This window comes from Tauraco erythrolophus, chromosome 7 (genome assembly GCF_009769465.1).
Source record: "Tauraco erythrolophus isolate bTauEry1 chromosome 7, bTauEry1.pri, whole genome shotgun sequence".
Lineage (NCBI taxonomy): Eukaryota > Metazoa > Chordata > Aves > Musophagiformes > Musophagidae > Tauraco > Tauraco erythrolophus.
In genome coordinates, this window is record NC_141471.1 from 59,094,063 (window position 1) to 59,113,049 (window position 18,987).

The 18,987-nt window shown below is 39.1% G+C and overlaps 1 protein-coding gene across 1 annotated transcript in view; it reads left to right on the forward strand.

Moving 5' to 3' along the window:
* The window catches only part of VPS41 (VPS41 subunit of HOPS complex), a 108,507-nt gene that overhangs the window by 47,118 nt on the left and 42,402 nt on the right, over nt 1-18,987 (forward strand). The window contains exons 7-10 of the mRNA XM_086614302.1: nt 1,035-1,100; nt 10,617-10,736; nt 13,889-14,035; nt 15,246-15,312. Of these exons, the coding sequence (XP_086470428.1) occupies nt 1,035-1,100; nt 10,617-10,736; nt 13,889-14,035; nt 15,246-15,312 (400 nt within the window). The remainder of the gene's footprint in view (nt 1-1,034; nt 1,101-10,616; nt 10,737-13,888; nt 14,036-15,245; nt 15,313-18,987) is intronic.

The following is an 18,987-nucleotide window of genomic DNA, read 5'->3' on the forward strand; positions in this document are numbered from 1 at the left end:
CAATATAAAAGCTTTTGATCTGGTTAGGCAGGAAGAAAGCCAATCTTGGTTTTGTAAGAAGTTTTATTGAGTTTTGCAAATACAAAAGGCAAAGTGAAAGAGAAATTGTCCTGTTTCAGCTGTTACCTGTCTCAACATATTTATTTTTTTGCAGATCTCTGATACGAATTCTGAGGTTTCTGTTAACTGAGAGGTCATTATTTTGCAACCAATTCGTATCTGTTAAACCCATCTTAAGATAAGGCAAAGGGTGACGATGCTGAGGTACCCTGTCTGAAGGGAACACTTCAGTTATACTCTGCTTGAGAGACATGTGGCTGTTTCGGTGTTGAAAAGGACTTCTAGTAGGCGTATTGGAAAATCTGGCTTTTTAACAAGAAGCTGTTCTTGCAGGAGGAAAGGCAGTGTGGGCAAATGATTGCATTCTGCTGCTTGGGGTCTTCCCTGTTGCAGCTGCTCTTGAGGGGGGGAAGGAACAAACTCATTAAGTTTTCACACACATCAGATGCAACTCACTTGGCTCCTAGTGCCTTCCTGCTCTTACAGCTGGATTTCCTACACTTGGCATGTAACACATAAGGCGAAGAGGCTGTTTAAGGTGAGTTGATACTACACAAGGTTGTCCTGCGGCAGGACTGAGGGGTATGTGTCATCTAGGCAGGTCCCAGACAAAACTTATTCAGAGTAACCCTTGCTGACAGCAGTCCTGTGCTCACACTCCAGATTCTGCTGTGTACTGTGCAAAAAGAGTTGTTCAGTGTAAGTGAACTGTTCAGTGGCCCTTGGTGTCAGGTCTGTGACTTACCACATGCCTTACAATATGGAGAATTGTCATCTTTTCTAGGAAAAAAAAGACACCACCATCCTGAGATGTCTGAAATAACTAGGCTCTACTTCAGAGAAAGAACCTTTGCCAAATGCCAAGCATTACAGCTGAATTATCTAGTTTAAAAAGTAATGTGATGCTTCCTGTAAACTCGTATTTAAGCCACAATCCTCTTTTTTTCCCTTCTTCCCCCCTGCCCCATGCTCAGATTGTTGCTGTTCATCCTCATTTCGTAAGATCCCACTTCAAGCAATTTGTAACAGGAGGGAAAAAGGTAAGTAGTCATAGTGTAAGGAATTTAGATGATCTTTACGTAGCTTTTAAAAGTAGCTCGGAAGGTTGTGTATGTGATTTTTTTTTTTTTTTTTTCCAACATGTAGAGCAAAGAATTCTGCTTTTTCCTTCTCTTTATGCATTGTATTCAAAAACATTCTTACTTAAGACTAATTCCAGGAGAGAGGGGAAAGTGCTCTTTTAATTTTAAAAACATGTTGCAACAAGTTGAGCTTCAGAGTAGAAATATTTTCGTCTATGTAGTCTGAAAAAAGTCATTTGCATTTCCTAGGCCAGACTTTGTCCATTCATTTCAATTTGCTGAAGTAGGAGAAGTTAAACCTTAATACTGATCTTTTACAATGTATGTTGGTCTTGGTGTTTGAGATTTTTCTTTAGCTTTACCTGTGGGTGAATTTTTTTGTGGGGTGTTGTTTGTTTTAAAGTAAACCAACCCAAGTAACTTAGCAGTTCTTGTTCATGGTGTGGGTTTGTTTTTTTTATTTTTAAAATAATTCAGGGGAGCTCTTGGTTGAGTAGAGCTCTTACTTTAGGTACTTGTATCTGTGTAGTCAAGTCTTCTACTTGGGCAGTTGTTATTTTAAACGTGCATTAGGGTGTCTTCTTGGTGTAGGGTGCATTTCTGACTTCCAGGTTACAGCTGTTTCCCATTCCTACAAGTATCTTGTACCATGTTGCATATTTTCAGTCAAAATATGGGAAGTTTTATTTGGAAGTTTGTTGAATTCATGAAATTTTCTTGTTGCCTTCTCTTATGAATTAAGGATGAACAATCCTTACTTATAGATGCATCAAACCGAATTCCATGACTCTCCCTTACCAGCGCGTAAGAAGTACGGACTTCTAGTGTTGAATACAACTTAATTTTCATTAGCAGTTCAGCATGTCTCAAAGCATAGCTGTGTTTTATTTGGCTTTTTAAGTGGTGTGTATGCTTGACAGCTTTTGCTGGCTGGTTGGAGTTGATGTTGTCCTTAAAATAATGCACCGTCAGTGTATGTCTTTGTCAGCCACCAGTTTGTGAAGCTTTTTAGTGCTGATAAAAGTGGTATGGAAAGAGAGAAGCAGGGAATTAATAGAACAGGGCTCCGTCAGGTGGTAAAAGAGCTTGCATTCACCTGATGCCGAACAGTAAAAAACATCAGGGAGTTAACACATTCTCTTTGGTTATCTTTGATTACTTGACAGGTTGTTTTATATTCTGTCCTCTGGGGAATGGTGTACTCGTGCTTAATGCATTCGTTTTTTGCCGAGGAACTTTCCTCTTCAGGAGAACTTTAATTGACATCTTAACATAAGGTATTTAGCATCAAAATAAATGTCCCTTGATACCTGTAATTTGATCTTATTGATACGTAAAACCAACAAATGAAACTTCTTAGCCTTGTGGTAGAAACCCTTCCCTTTTTCTCTTTTCCTCCGAAAGAAGCATATGTGCTTGTATAAAGGCAACAGCAAAACGCTCTGTCAAAATTCTGGAAGTTAAATTCCACCTACTTATTCATTGCGTTTTTTTTTTTTTCCAAAAAGAAATAGGCCTTGAAAACCATCCCTGCTTTTTATTTACACCACTCCTTAAGTGTGGAGCTGAAGAGCTGTATGGAGACAGCAGGCAACGTGAGGAGTAGGTCCAAAAGAGTAAGGAGGAGGAGACTGAAGCATACCACCTCTGGCTGCAGACCTTGAATCTCTGTGTCTGGAGGTTGTGTAGTTGGGTGAGCTCCTTCGGGGAGGGGGACTGGACCTCCTGTGACTCCTGAGGTCTGTGTGCTTTTAGCTTTTGTATGGAGGCAGCAACTTCCTAGCTGATAGCTGGCAGTGGTAGGAGATCATAGCAGTGAGGATGGAGGTAAGGCTGTCCTCATTTTGGATCAAGCTTAAGAGAAGAGCTTTGCTGAAGGCCCTCATACTATGCTCCTTGCCTGAGCTGTGTTCAAAAACAGTGTGAAGTGTGTGAACTCTTCGTCCAAAGGGTTGTGGGGTCTGTCTTGTGTTTTTTGTTGTTCTGGGAGACAGTGACATAATGCATATTAGCTTTTTCAGTGTTGGGCTTTTTAAAAAACTGTTTGCTAAGGTAATTTCAGCAGATAAAAGGACCCAGAAAGAAGTCCAGTCTCTTCCTCAAACCCCTCTGGTTGCATTACAAACATTGTAATATGGGAAAGATGTTTGTGATTTCCTACTCCAGTTTCATGCTGATTTTGGTTTACAAGGAAACAAAATAAAGAAGCCAAACCACACATGCATGCTGGAAGCAAGAACTTGCCCCCCGACCTTAACACTGTTTTACCTCATCTCAAAAGATCATTTTAATATCTGCTTGAATTTATTAAGTTTATAACCAAGCATCTACCTCAGTAGGATCCTAAACTAATGGGGTGAGGGCGCTATAACTGTAAATTACCATCTCTTCAATTTTTTTGAGAAATATGCCATTCTTCATATCAGTATAAAATGTATAAAAATCAACTTTTCTGTTCAAAGACCCACTGCAGAGCATTCTGCAAAATGTTTAAGGTGAGCAACCATATCTTAAAAAAAAAAAAAAAAAACCACAAACCAAAAAAAAAACCACAAACCCAAAAAACCCCAAGAGCTAGAGAGAGGGGAAGGGGGGAAAAAAACCTAAGTGAGGTGCTTCAGGGATGCATGGTGCAGGTCTTCAGTTCGCAGCACAGATGGGTGTTTGGAACTTGGGTGAATTGTTGTGTGATGCTGAGATTTGCCATGTCTTAGGAGCTCAGCCTGACTTAAGAGCAGTGCTCCCTGGGCTGACTGTTGACATCATGGCAAATTGTTGGAAGCTTAACTCTACCGTGTGTGTGGTTATGCAGTTGATTAACTAGGCATCTGCTAGAGTCCTTTAAGAGCAGTTTGCTCTAAATTTTATTATGAACTAATTAACTGATTTGAATTGTTTGCTTACTGAAGCTCTAGTTTTTCAAAGTAAAGAACTTTAATTAAGCTTGGGATAATATCATTACCTTCTATTTTGGGCCAGAAAAGCTTTTTTTCACCCTTTTCTTTTAATGAATGGTATCTGTGCTTCGAAACAAGGCAGGTACTGTGGAAATGTTGACACGATCACAGTGAGAAGCAATAGGTACCATACTAAATAGAGATGCTTCTCTGCTCCCCTCCCCCTTGTCTCTGCAATTAAGTACAGCACCGTTCTGATGACTTGGCAGATGATGGTAACCCTGAAATAATAATACCATATATTGTAAATAACAGGGCATTCCTGTCCAGAGCAGACAGTAGAGCTTCAAAGCAAGGGAAAAGACAAATACCGTGCTATTGAAGGCCATAACCTTCTACCTTTTAAAAAAGGGTCTAATCTTAAAAAATAACAGGGTAAAAGCCAGCTAAATGAGGGTGGTAAAGCTGAAAACAAGGTGTTCTTTATTTAACTGTTAGAGTGCTGGTCTTTCCCAACACATGGACTAAATGAATGTTATTGTGAGGTTTGAGTATCTGTTATATCCAGAGGGTTAAAAAGGCAGAACTAACAAAGAGGGAAGACTGAAGGATGTTTCAGTTCCAACATCAAGGTATCAGCTATTGTGTCTTATGTAAAGATAAATTAGGAAGGCAGGACAGCTTGAAGTTTCTTTCATGGCAGAGACATTGATGAGACTTCTTATTTCATGTTTTGATTAACATCAATAACCAGACACAAAAGTTCTTGTAGTAAAATTCCTAGGAGGGTGAATCCTCTGGAGTGATTGAGTCATTCTGCTTGATATGTAGTAATTAAGTTGTTTTGGGAGGGTTTTCTACTCAGCATGGTAGTAGAGACCCTCCACAATTAAGCAAATGAATTCTGAAGCCAGTGTGGAGTTAGAGTATTCAGTATTTTAAAGGATTGGGCTCCTGATTTGCCTAGGACATATATTTTGTGTAGTAAATGTTGATTTGAGTATCCAGTCTGAAACATTTGAAGGGCTAGGGAGTAAATATAAAATTGAAAATTTACCCTGTGACTGTCAGCGGTCATGTCTTTATATTGATCTGTGTCTATATCTACATAATATATTTATCGTTTTTAATGTATGTATGGTGGAAATAGGTATAAAAACGTATTTTTAATGGGGTCTATATTTCTTTTGCTAGAGAAGATAAACTGTAAAAACTGATTTTCAAATGCAGATGTGTCTGAACATTTATCAGTTACCCTCCCAGAATTAGCATCTGAGCAAATCCATGCCCATGCTTAAACATTAGACTCTTTTCTTTGTTATAAAAGCAGAGAGAGCTTAGTGTTACTTGGAGCAAACTTCTCATGACAAAAAAAAAACCCCAAACTATTTCAATGTTAGAATCATGGGCTGGACTCATGGTGTCTCCCGCCTGAGATGTGAAACAAGACCATCTAAATTCCTTTCCACTCCAAGTGGAGCAATGTCATATACAAAGGATAGTGATTGTGAACGATGCACAAGCAGGAAGAGAAATAACGTTCTTGGGGATCTACAACTGCTGTTACGGGTAGTGGAATTTGCATATTAAAGTCAAATCTGCCAAGGAATGTCTCAAATTTCATTTTATCTTTTTTAATTGTCTGCTTTTCAGTGTCAGCAGATGCACTTTGCTTTGCTTTGTAAGTAGATGACCTTTACCTCTGTACCCTATGATATGTACTTCATAATAACTGGTTGGACTACTTTGACAAATTATTAAATTGTCAGGATGCTGTTTGCAGCACAGTTCATTTTTAGAAAGCAGATAGTCAGCTGTTTGGCATTATGTTGCGTAGAAGAGTACCAGACAAGAAAGGCGGATTGCTTTGTAAGCTATAAAATGTCAGTCAGTAAATACTCAGAGGTCTGGTTTAAGTGAAGAAAGAGTAAATACTGTGGCCATTTCTGTCCATGCATTGGATAATTTACCATAAGCAGGAAACAAACTGTGGCAGCAAGGAAGCCACAATAATACAGGTCTGCAGTTTGCTTGCCATGATGTATAATGCTGGGATATATCCCATAGTATTGAGCAGATGAGACTCATGATGTGTAGTGATGTGCTGTTTGCTTAATAAACAGATTGTTTGGCTTACATTTCTTATTTATTATTATTTGGATGTGCAAGTCGTCTTTATCGTGAAAAGGGAAACATTCTCCTCGTGCTGTAACAAACAAGTTTGGTTTGTGTAGAGAGAGAATGGATCATAGTCCTCTGTGCATGTAATCTGCGGTTGTGCGTTCTGCAAGTGTCTGTGTAGAAAACTTTTCCATTCCCTGAGGTGGCAAGCAAAGAGGATCTGAGGGTATGAAATGCCTGAGAACTTGTGTCTCTGCCTGGAAGGCTGCAGGACTTGCTTTCCAAGGTGTTAATTCTGTAGCTAATTGTGAATAGGCAACAGCTGGCATCTAGCAGTTGTGTTATTAAAAGTGCAGCCTAATAAAAGTCCTCTGTCATTTGTTTGTATTAAACTTCTCCAAATTTCTAGCTTCTCTGTCCATGAGCTGCAGCAGCAGCTCCTGTTTCGTATCTCACTGTTGCCATCGCTTACCTCCCGATGCTGCTGTTTCCTGCCACTGCCTCCTTGCTTGATCTCCCTTGATTGTGCCTCCTGCCTTCACCTCCACCCGCACCCCAGCTCCTTAGACAATAGTGGTTTGTGGTGGTATTTTGAAAACCCGTCTTCAGTTGAAAACTTGAGGCTTACATTATTCTCTGCCTCGTTTGAGCTCATCCAGTCCATTGCTGTTCCCAACAGAAGTGATAATTTTTTATTGTTGCTATATATTTTTCCTAGGGATGCACGATTAAACAGTAAGTCTTCGTGTGGCATGCTGTTCTGTGTTACTCTCGGATATCTGTTCATCTCGGCTGGGCCTGTAAATGTTTTTATGCTGAAAACAATAAATATCTATAGTGATCACTTGTAACCACGGCAGGAGCGTTTCACGTTTTTGTGATCTTGCCTGGCTGAGGGGAGAGTTGGTGACGCAGGTGCAAAAACCAGAACAAATGCCACAGGTAGGCACATCTTCACACTCAGGCAAAAAAAAAATCAGGAAAAGAAAAACACAGGGAACTTTTTCCTCATTCTTATTTTGTGATTTAGAACCTAATCCAACAGTGCTGCAACAGGGAAGGGAAGGGTGGCTCTTCAGTTAAAAAGTCTCAGCATTTTTTCTTTCATAAAACTCCTCCAGATGTTTACAGAGAAGGTGCTATGTTGGAAAAAAAGCAGTGATGCTGTGCATAGTGCTTCAGTAAAAGTGTGTTTCCTTTGAAACTTTTCACTGTGTGAGAATAGATATCTTCTATTTCAGTGTTTTGAAGGTGGTATTTGGCAGTGGGAGGAAATTGAATTTAATTACTTCACCATATAGATATTACCAAAGCTGCAATCATTGGCCTTTGTTCTGAGGATTGGGAATTCCTGTACATAGTTTAAAGACTGGAATTACATGTAATTAGTGTTAATGCTAATTGCATGATAGGCTCCATTAAATCCAAGCACTAGTCTATTCTCTGCAGCAGATACACTCTATTACAGAGTTTTGAGCTCTTTTTGGAGAAGTTTAATCTTCTGGTAGTGAAAGATACTGAGATGTATTCACTAATCCAAGAGAATTATATCCACTTGTTCCTAAAACCACGAAGTGTCTTGCGTCGTCCTCTTGTCTCGCACGTTTCAGTGTGTCTTTTTTTCTTAATCATGCAGTGGACAAGCATAAGCAGTTAAGAATACTCACAAAATAATAAGTAGTGAGCTACAAGAAGATTGCAATGTACTATGAAGGAGTGTGGGTGGGCACCCTTGAAGTCAAGGCTTATTTTATTTTATTTTAGCTATATTATCAAGTTGCAGCACATACACAGGATGCTGGAATCGCATTCTAAGCACTACTGTATTGTAGCAAAGAACTAGAAAGATTTACTAGAGAAAAATCAAAAAAGGGAAAATACAAACTGTATTGCAGAGAATGCAAGAAAGTGATTTTTTTTGTGACTGCTGTTGAAATATAAGTACTGTGAATGCTGACTGCCAAAATATGGGATTTATTGGAAATAAAGCCCTAAAATATTTTTCCCCTACCAAAAAGAGAAGGAGGTGGTAGGAGGAACCTCTCCAGAAAGAGTGCATTTCAGTTATCTGTCTAGCTTCTGTTAAAGTTTTAAATGACTTTCTGGTGTGATAAACATTTCAATATGAAGACAGAAAGGAAGCCTAAGAAATAAATTAGGCTGCTTAGTTAGAGAGGTGTATTCAGTGGATAGCAGCTCTGAAAGACACAGCAAATTTCTGGGTTCAGTAACTCAGTTTTCAGGTGTCCGTGCTGCAAGAAGTAACAAATAAATCACAGTATATATATATCAATAAAACACAGATAGTTGCATTGCAGATAAATTTGTAAAGCACGTTTTGGTTTGGGTGGTGGTTTGGTTTTTTTTGGAAGCTGCAATGTTGAGTGTCCTTTGGCTTCAGTACTGGACCTATTGCACTTGCTGCTATGAAACGGGGAGTTCTGGGTGCTGCAGTGATTCGGATTCACTTTCCCTCTTTATTACAGGCAATATCAGACTGTTTTCTACTGCCTTGGTCTGAGAATTTAATTAAGCATGTGCTCAGAGTTGAACACAGACTGAAGCTGGATTTTTTTATATTTTTTTTCCCCTCCTCTTCTCACCAGTTCTTTCTATGGTCGCTTACTTTCTTTACTGTTTCTTACTCGTGATGAAAAAGCATGATGTTCACAAATCCTGAACAGTAACAAAATAGCTGCAGAGTGTTGTTCCAAACTTACTGAATCTCATGTTTTATAAATAAACCTAAATAATGATTCAGTCCCAAGCAGAAAGGATTCCAAGTTCAGTTCATGTAATTGACATCAGGCAGTTTTAACCTTTCACATAATCCATGTCAGTTTTTGCAGCCTTGTACAATAAGTCCAGATGAAAATACTGTGTATTTTGCTGCTTTCTTTATTGGACAGTATTGAAAGAAGCATCCAAGTGACAGTTCTTTTTCTGTTGAGCCTTTCCTTAGGAGTTTGTGAACTAGAAAAAAAGTAATTTTCAAGCCTGGATCAGCACAGCACTTAGTTTTTAATAACATCCTCAGCTTCTGAGTGGAGCTAATGAGTTTGGGCTGAGGGCTGCTCCTGTGTTTCACATCCACCTACCTGCATGGCACTGCCTTATGAGCGTGGAAGTGACAAGCTCAGTACCTGGAGCGCACTTTGTGCAAAAGTTTTTGGCAAACCATCCGAGATAGTGACTGCTTTAAACTTTAGGAGGAAATACTTGTCTTCTGGTGCCATCTCGTGGCTTTAGGAGGGAGAGGCAGTCTGTGCAATTGCTGTTAAAAATCCTTTATTTTGTTAAAATGTTATTTGAAACAATTAGTGTCTTATTATTTGATGTACTTAGGCAACTATGGGTGTGGAGGAAGCCATACATGAAAAAGTATGTAGAGCTGGATCTTGGAAAGGCAATATTAGCAACATAGGTACTCAATTTAGGTTTTAGTATGGTAAAAGTCCTTGCAGGTTGCAGTTTTATACTTCCTAATGGCTATTGTGCACTCATGAGAGCTTGGGTTCAGGTTGTGCATGTGCCTGTACATGGATGTACTCATGAAAAGTTGGCACAACTGGTACCTTAAAGTCTGATCTTCGTAGATGCTTCAGCTTTTTATTTATATATCCCTCCAGGTGCTGCACTTGGCATTGCTCAAAGTGATTCCATGTTATAATACTATTTAATAACTTCCTGAAACCATACGGGAACCGGTAAAAGAGCTGACTTGTCATGGAAACTGTCTACATGTAGTTGGGTTTTTCTTTGCAGCTTCAAAGCGTTTCATAACATCTCTTATGCATTTAGATATTCTAAACCACCTTCCTTATTTGCAGAGCCTGGGATTGCCTATCACAGAAGTTTTACAGTCAACAGCACTTGTTGTGCAGCGATGGGCACATGTGAGGCTAACAGAGAGCATCTCTGGAGCCCTGTTGAAGGCCGTGTGGTTCCACATAGGGCCAAGCGAAAGGCCAAAGACTTGGGGATCTTTGATAATTTTCTTGGACTACACCAGGCATATGAGACACTTTTCCTGCCTCCTGTTTTTTGGAGTGAAGGAAGAGCCTGTCACCAGATCAGTGGATAGATAGGTGTGAGGCAGCCTGGTTTCTTTACCAGTTTTCTGAAGTGTCACTGGTGCTGTAGGTTCTCAACTGTCTTCACTTCTTTATCCTTAAAATGGAAATAATTATATTTGCTGATCTCTGGAGAAACTTTATTGAAGGCCTGCTTATTAGCATTAATAAAATAACTTGAATTCTGTAGTATACAAGATTATCAACGTTTATGTACTATATGAGAATATTTGATTGTATTTGCTTTTGTTTTGTGGTGGGTGTGTATTTTTCATTGCCCTTGAATCCAAGCAGAGTAAGAGCTAAAGAAGCAAAAAAAAAAATACGTCCCAGGTTTACATACAGCACTGTGTCACAGAAATCTGTCTTGTTGCACTTCACAGTTGCTGTTATATGAGAGAGGCTGGATGAATAGATGGAAGCCTTCAGTTTTACACGAAGGGGAAGGAAATATAAGAAATGTAAAATGGAGAGGACACTTAATTGCTTGGGCCAATAATATGGTAAGTATGTCACCTGTGTTAAATGAACAGAAATACCATTGTGTTACACTGATGTTTGAAATGTTTCAATGTTAATTGCCGAAATATTCCATTGCAAAATCATGCATTTGAAGAATCAAGTATAAAAGGCATTGAAGGATAGTGTTTTAGATCCCATTACTTTGTAGACATTTCTTCTGTGTTTCCTGCTGGTTAGTCAGTTTTCTCCGTACATTTGCCACTTCTGAAGAAATTAAGGAAAGTAGCTCTGCATACCACTCTTGGGGATGGTCACTATTGTACACTGTTGTATAGCAGAGTTTTGACCAGTGCAATTTCTTGAAGCAAACTGTCTAAGGAAGGAATGTCAATGTAACTCTTATTTATATAAAAAAATAGAACATCAGCCCCCCCCAAAACTCCAAACCTGTCTGGATTTTTAAATTTGTGCTGAAGTGACGTTATCATATGCAGTTCTAATGTTGCAGATTATAGAAAATGGTAGTAATAATTTATTATTTTGGTAAGCCACTAGAAAAGGCTAGCTTAGGAGAAAATAGGCCCTTTTTGCTCTAAGTATAATTCATATTTTAAAGGGAACCATTGCTTTCATGCTGAGTGTTGCATTTCACCTATCGCTGTATATCTAATTGATGGGTCAAGGTCTGTATTTTAAAGCTCAGCAGTGAGGGATATGTTTTTAAGTGTGTATTGTGTCTAAATTCCGAAGTCTTACTTTAAAATGTGGTGAAAGTACTTCACAAACACTGGCTTTTCTCCTTCTGTTGTTTTTTCCTCCCGAAGGAAAGCATTTATTAAAATATCTTAAATCCATGATTCTTTTATTCCTTTCAACATCAGTTTGATATGAAATTGTTAGAGGTGGAATTTTGTCTATTTGCTCCCCTTTAATAATAACTGCATTAGAATTGAAACTTCGGTGAGTGCCTGATTGTCATAACATTAGCTCTTTGGAAGGTTTTGTTCTTTCCAGAGCCATACAATTAAAATATATATTCTAGGTGAATCCGCTGGGAATAGATAGGAGAGTTGAGGAGAGCTATCCCTAGAGATGATGTGCCACATCAGAACACAGAATACTAATAAAATGTTGAGAGCCATCTGTCAGAGACAAAAAGTCATGGTCAGGGCCTATCTTTGAATGAAAAATGAAATGACACTTGCCCTCCAAAAGATTAATATATTTGGTTATTGGCCTTTCCCTTCCCCCTTTACCTTTTTAAAAATTTCTTCATCCTCTAGCAGGGTTTTGTTCCATTTTTTTTCTTGCAAAGTCAGAGAAAATCTTATAGCCTTGCTTCTTACTGTCCGTGCGTGACTACCTAGTTTTGATTTTCTTTTGACCTTTTTTTTGCCACACTATATGTGAGCTTGTCAGACTTTGAATATTCTGAGATGGATTCCAGGTGATTTAGGCAAGGCCTGATTCTGCTTGTCAGATGCTCAGGTATGTCCTCTTCTCATTCCTCCATGGCCAAGAGTGTAAGTTTGACAAACTGGGACACCCGAGGACCAAATGTGTAGAGGCACTAGACTGTCTGACTCCCATTTGAGCAGGTTTTAGGCTCCTTCATGATAGGAAGTTGACTCTGCAAGTCCTTTCAGTTCATGATGCAAATGGCATACTTTTAGCTATAGAGGATCCTACGCTATTGATTTGAAAGGCACTTTAAATGTAAGCTAGTCCATCCCATATAGGATTTCTTGCCTTGTAGAAAAACAGGTGTGATATGGGTCACTTCTATTTGAAAAACATCCTTGAAGACAAAGTGGTAAGATTAATAAAAGACAATTTTATTAAAATGCTGTTCAAGCAAGATGGCAAATGTAATCAGATGAGCTTAGAAAACCCATTTTTTATATTGTTTACATTACCCAGAGGTCTGGGTTCTGTACAGTACAGATCCTGTGTGCAATTTTTTTTTCGGAAACCTTCATGGTTGTTAACCTGAGAGATGCCTATAGGAGTGTGTTCCATGCTCACAGTTCTTCAGTGACAAAGATCATTAGAAAAGAAACCCATCCCACCCTCATACCACTTCCTGCTCCTTGTGATTTAAAATAACCCACCACCACACACACACAAAAAACCCAAAACCGCACCAAAAAAAACCCAAAACCTGGCTTAGATAATGACTCTCATGTTTAGACTTTCACTTACAAACAGTAGAATCTGTACAGCTGGAGACACAGAAGCTCACAGCGAGGTGGGGGACAGAAACAGGCAGGGCAACCTTTTAAATCAGTTTTGTCACTAGAAAAATCCTAACATGGAATGGCATCCTGGACACTGACCTTTCAAGGTCTTTTCCATCCCCTTTTCTGTGATCATGGGAGTTGGTTTTTCTGCTCACTGAGCTTAAAGGAAATATTTACTAAAATACTTTGCTTTATTTTGGCGACTTTTGTTTTTAAATCACTAAGAAGAAGTCATTACTTAATGTGAAATTAATCTCCATTTTGCTACTGGAAAGGTTATAGCACACCTTTTCTAAATGGCATGGAAAAAAATCTGATTAATAGGTGTTTTTTTTCCATTTCTCTCTCTCTCTAATGACTTTAATCTTGCTTTCTTTAAACTTTTTGTCCTGTTAGTTTAGGACGTTTCCGGAGGAGGCAATGGACAATCACAGCAAAAAAACTCAAGCATCATTTAAATATGCTTGCTTTTCTATTTTGATGTAAGAGTAGAAAGGCATTTCTGGAGAAGTACAGATTGGCTTTGTTTATCTTCATGACTTGTTGCTTTGTATCTTCCCTTTTTCCAAGGTGGAAATTTCTGCTTCTCTCCAGGGGCTGTTGTGGAAGAGTTGGGATTTGTGCATTTCTGCAGTAGCTGCACCAGCCCAACAAGCTGAACTTGTTCATGACTGGAGTTGCTAATCTGTCACTCATGGACTTATCATATCTTTTCATTCGGCATGTGAATTTAAAACATCTGACTTAATCTAATCCCTTCGTTCCTTCTGTCACCTTGTGGACGGTCTTTGATGGCTCTTTGTATCGACAGCTTTTTCTGTTGGCACGCTCAGCCCTACCCTGAAACTTAGGCCATAAACTGCTGTGACTGCCTTAATGTACAAAATAATATGGGATGTGGGGAGTAGGGTTTTGTCATACTGAATAAAGTTCTCTTGTGTTTAAACTTTCAGGGCGTGAAGATACTTGACATGATCTCCAAGCAAAGAATTACCAACGTGCCTCGAGATGACATAAGCCTTCGCCCAGATATGTATCCCTGTAGCCTTTGCTGGAAGGATAATTTAACGCTGATTATTGGCTGGGGAAATTCAGTAAAGGTGCAATTACCTGTCTTTGTAATAAATGCTTGCTGTTATCACAGACAAACAGAGGATTATTTCTGAAAAGCAAAGACAATCGAAAGAAATAGGATTTGGTTTGACTACAGTGTGCAGAACTCCTGCTGCCATAGAAATGTCATTGGACTGACCCTCATGAGGAGGAGGAGGAGTGATAGACACCCAGTGGTCAGACAGATCTCTGCGTGTGAGCACGCAGCGAATGTAATCCTCGGGGACACTTCTCTCCTCTGTGCCTTGGAGAGATTTCCTCTTTGGAAAGCTTTTAGTGGGCTGTTGAATTCATTTCTTTTCATTAGCATGAAGGAAGAACAACTTACAATGAGGTATTCTTGGAGGGGATTAATTTTGGGGCTCAGGAGGTTGTGACAGCTAAAACAGCCACATGATTTTGGTCAACCATGGAGGGGAAAAGAAAGAGTGGGGTGGGGGGGGCAGGCTGCTTGGGGTTTTGTTCTGCTTTCAGCAGGGAACTGGCATTTCCAACTCGTGCGCTGCAGACTGGCTACGATTTGCTCAGACCAGCGTCTGACATGAGTGTGTTACAAGCCTCTTAGCTGTTTTGTAATAACAGACTGCTACATCACTGCACAGTGGGAAATTAAAAAGTGCTCAGGAGAAGTAGATGGAGAGGGAGGGTAAAGTGAGGTAGGTGAAGCGTAAAAAGCTTTTGGAGCATTAAACTTGGAGTTTTGCAAATGAGGACGTTTATCATAAGTTTGGCACCTGTCTTCCCCCTTCTGTTGTGCGTGCTTCACCAAATTTGGTTATTTGCATTACTTCATACGTACCTACTCTCCTCCAAATACCAGGAGTTGCAATAGCATATTCTTACTCAAATTGTAAGATAATGAGATGCAAAGCATGAGAAGATACCAAAACCAAACTGACATGAATGCTGCTATGAAGAAATCACAGTGGGCAGATGTTTTCTGATTTCTCTTTGGTGGTGCATCTTCCTTCTCCTCTCCCAGCATATTTGTAAGGCTGGGGACTATGGTTACAACTGCCCTGTCTGGTTTTCTTTTCCAGTGACGGATCGTCACTGTTTTACAGCGTGTGTTTTTCAAAATACAGAAATGCATGTCCGAGAACGCCGCACTAAGAAAAGAGGAGTTCCTGGGAAAAGTTAGTATCATTTTAGAATTACAGTTTGTTCGTCATAATGATCGAAATCTCTGTCTCCCAGATTTGCTCAGTAAAAGAACGGCATGCCAGTGAAATGCGTGACCTTCCAAACCGCTACGTGGAAATAGGTATGATTGTACAAATGCGCTCTTCTCCAAAATTATATAAGCTTTAAAGGTCTGGTTGCACATTCTGGCCTGAAAAAGCTGTTGCAGCTCAGAGGTAACATGTAGTTGTAACATAAATGTTTCCTCATTTTTAGTTGATGAAGTTGTCATAATGTCCTACTGCACAGGGGTTTTTATTTGTAGAGTCCTAAATTCTGTAATCATCTGAAACCAGAGATCCTTGTGTGAACAGTAGTGTCTTAACTTTCCCTTCATGCAGATTCCTACAGAGAACTTGTTTTTTTATCTTGGTTAAATGATCAGTGTAGTAGCAGGGAGAAAATAGACTACCTTATTTGATTATTTGTTGCTTGACTACATAGCTCTTAACTTTTTTCTTTTTTTTTTAATATCTCTGGTGTAGTGCTAGAAAATTGAATTTTTTTGTTGCATTTTTTGCTTCTGCATAGCATGTTCTCCTTTGCTTTATTATTTGTCTAGTTTAGGTAATGTGAAAAAATTTCATTATTACTGATTAATGGAAGAGGTCTTGACAAAACATGTATTAAATAAAGCATAAAATAGAATTCAAAGGAAATTTGGAGGGGAAAAGAGGATATAAGCAAAAAGTCACAACTGTCCCCAGAAGCTGCCTCTGGGGAATGGAAATGCCTATGAAGAGGTAGTGCTGGGAAGATAAATGAGCCCTGTGAGACTCTGCAGACCTAAGTGGACAACAGTTTGTAAATGTTGATGCTTCTTTGTCTTGACTGGAATGATACAAGATTGTAGACAAGAGTGTTTGGGCAAGATCCTGGCTCATAGCACATTAGAATGGTGCGAGGCGTAGGTGTATACTCTTTCTGTTTTCAGGAAAGAACTGTGTTAAAATGACTTCTGAAAGTCAGGTAGGAGACTTGTTAAACTCTGTAGGAACTCTGGATACTGAGAGACAGTGGCATGCCTGACAATTAACAGAGACCTGAAAGCTATGTGTTTTTTAAGATTACATGGTCCCAACAGAATGATTAACGGTGGAATTCTAGGGTATTTGAGAGAATTTTGTCAAGGAGAAGTTAAGTCTTGAGTTTTAGCCTCTCATCTTTTATATAATCTTTTCTGTACCTGCAAGGAGCTTTTAGAAAATAGTTGTTTACGTAGTGACAAGTGGACAGAAGCAACTTGTACTTCAGCTATAATGTGTCTACATGGAGGGAGCTAGTCTTATATGACTGTCTGTTGGAACTTCACTTAAAGAAAAGAAATAAAAAGCTGTCATCAGACTATTCAGGTGCAGACCTGAAGGTTAGAGATTTTTGTTGAAGTAACTTTTTCATCTTAAAATTTTTAGCTTAAAATCCTCAGTGTATTCTTGAGGGCTGGTGTTTTATCTCACTTAACTTTTTAGCAACGTGCTTGAGGTTTTTCTTTCTGGTTTCAGGTCAAAGCACTGATACAGCTCTGCCAAATCCTGTCAGCAGCACTCATTGGAATGTGAATATTAGATTGAGAGGGAAAAGAGAGATGTTATTTCTTCAAGTCTCGATATACATTACAATAGCTTTTGATGTAGTCACATGAAAGGTCTTGTTGAGAGCTGTGTGTCATGCCATAGCATCTATTTCAGTCTCATTTCAACTTTACTTTTCAAAGGCGTAGCTGGAAGGTCTGATATTATTAATGGGCAGACCAGCAACCAGTATAGTTTTTTACAAGACCATTAATATCCTAAATGGATGCGTAAGCTGGTACACTTGAATAATGTAAAGAGTTTATACATGGCAAGAGTGTCCTTCAATGGCAGAATAGCTGAATATCCTTCAGATGTTTTGGCTTACAACATCTTCATGAAACGCATAACACAATATAACTTTTGTCCTGTATAGTGGTGTGGATTTTCTTGTGTGTCCCTCCCCCCCCCCCCAATCCCCCCCTGTTTTACAATTTTGCAGCTGGAATGAAAACCATCTCTACTCATCAGGGTAATACATATGAAGTCTATGATAATACAGTGTTTTCGTATCTCTCAGCAGTTTCAAATTTATGCTCTTTCAGAGCCATCCTGAGGGCCTCAAAGTTCCACGATAGTATCAGAGTAAACTGTGATGGTATTAGTAGATCATGAATGTTTCTTCAGTGGTTTACAGCCCAGTGAATAAGGAAACATAGCTTTTCCTGCAGTGCAAGTTAGGTACGTAGGATCCTGTGTACCAAGGACCTCCTCATCTTCTGACTCTGTCTTGACACACAGCTATACTTACTCTGAGTATGGAAATAAATAACAATGTCTATCGTGGTGCTAAACCAGACGGCCCATAATGTGGGGAAGTAACACCACTGAACTGTTCTAACTCTTTTGTTTTAAAGAATGTAATGCTGTGATTACCTGTGAGAAAAAATAGATTCATTATTTAGGTCTCATGCACTGAGATCTGCGTGGCATCGCTAATTTTATTTACATCTTTCAGTATATTAATGGAGCTTTTCTTCAGTAATCTTTTCCATTGTCTCTGGTTATATGTTACAGTTGATTGCCTCTGTGGGTCTTCATTCAGTGTCAAAGATAAACTCCGGTGAAATGTTTCTATTTAGGTTTAAATGTACGTTAGCTGAGCAGATCCTATCAGTTTAGCTCTGTCAGCTACTGCTGTGAAGTAGTGTATTGATTAGAAAGTATTGGTATTGAATTACAGGCTTAACGTGGACTAAATGCCGTTGTGATCCTTCTTAAAGAGTGCTTGACCTCTGTGCTCGCTCCTGATGTGTGTACAAAAGCTGTAATGCTGGACAACTTCTGGGCTGAACAGGGAACCTGTCCTCAACTGGAGCCTGCAAGAAGGCTGGTTGCTAAAGAACTAATTAGCACTTGGCAGTTAATACGGTGCCTGTGCAAAGTGAAACGAGGCATCTGGTCTTCAATGGCCATGTCAAGTACTTCAGGATTTTATGTACTTTTATGGAGAAGTACTTTGCCTCAGTTACTCAGGTTATTAATGACAGTGGAAAATGGAGATTAACACTGCAAGCCAGTAAAAGGCTTGAAGGCAGTTAGAGACTTCCTATTCAATTTATTTTAGCCCAAAATTAATCTGGAATATCAGCTTAATTCCACATGCCAAGTAGCCAGCAATGCTTCTTGAGCACTTGTCTCCTGTCTTCATTCCCCCAAATTCCCCACAAAGTAGAATTCTGGTTTAAGACTCCATGTTTTTTGGATATGCTTATAACAACACATCTGTATGTTTAGTGAGAGAGTAGCTGTATAACTGCATGGCAAGTTACCACCAAGCATTGAGATTGCACGTTTTTCTGTGAAAAGAAAACATGGGATACTGGGATTTGCCATAACAGCATTTTTCTCTTTATATCGATCGAATTTAAAGGTTAATTAATGACTGTGATGAGCAGGAAATTAACTGTGACTAAATGTCATCAACTTAATATGCTGATTTATGCAAACATTTCATTGGAGCCACACTCTTGAGAAGCAAATTGCCAAAAAAAAACCAACAAAAAAACCCACCACAAAAAAACCCAAACAACAACCCCACCCATTTATGTAGCTGATTATGATTTTCAGAAAATCAATTTTGAGGCTTTGAAACTGAAGCTCCTGACTTTCCAGTTGTGATGAAGTGTTCCACAGGATTTTCTTAAAGGTTGTGTGTGTCTGTAGCCAGAGAGGTGTACAGGCAA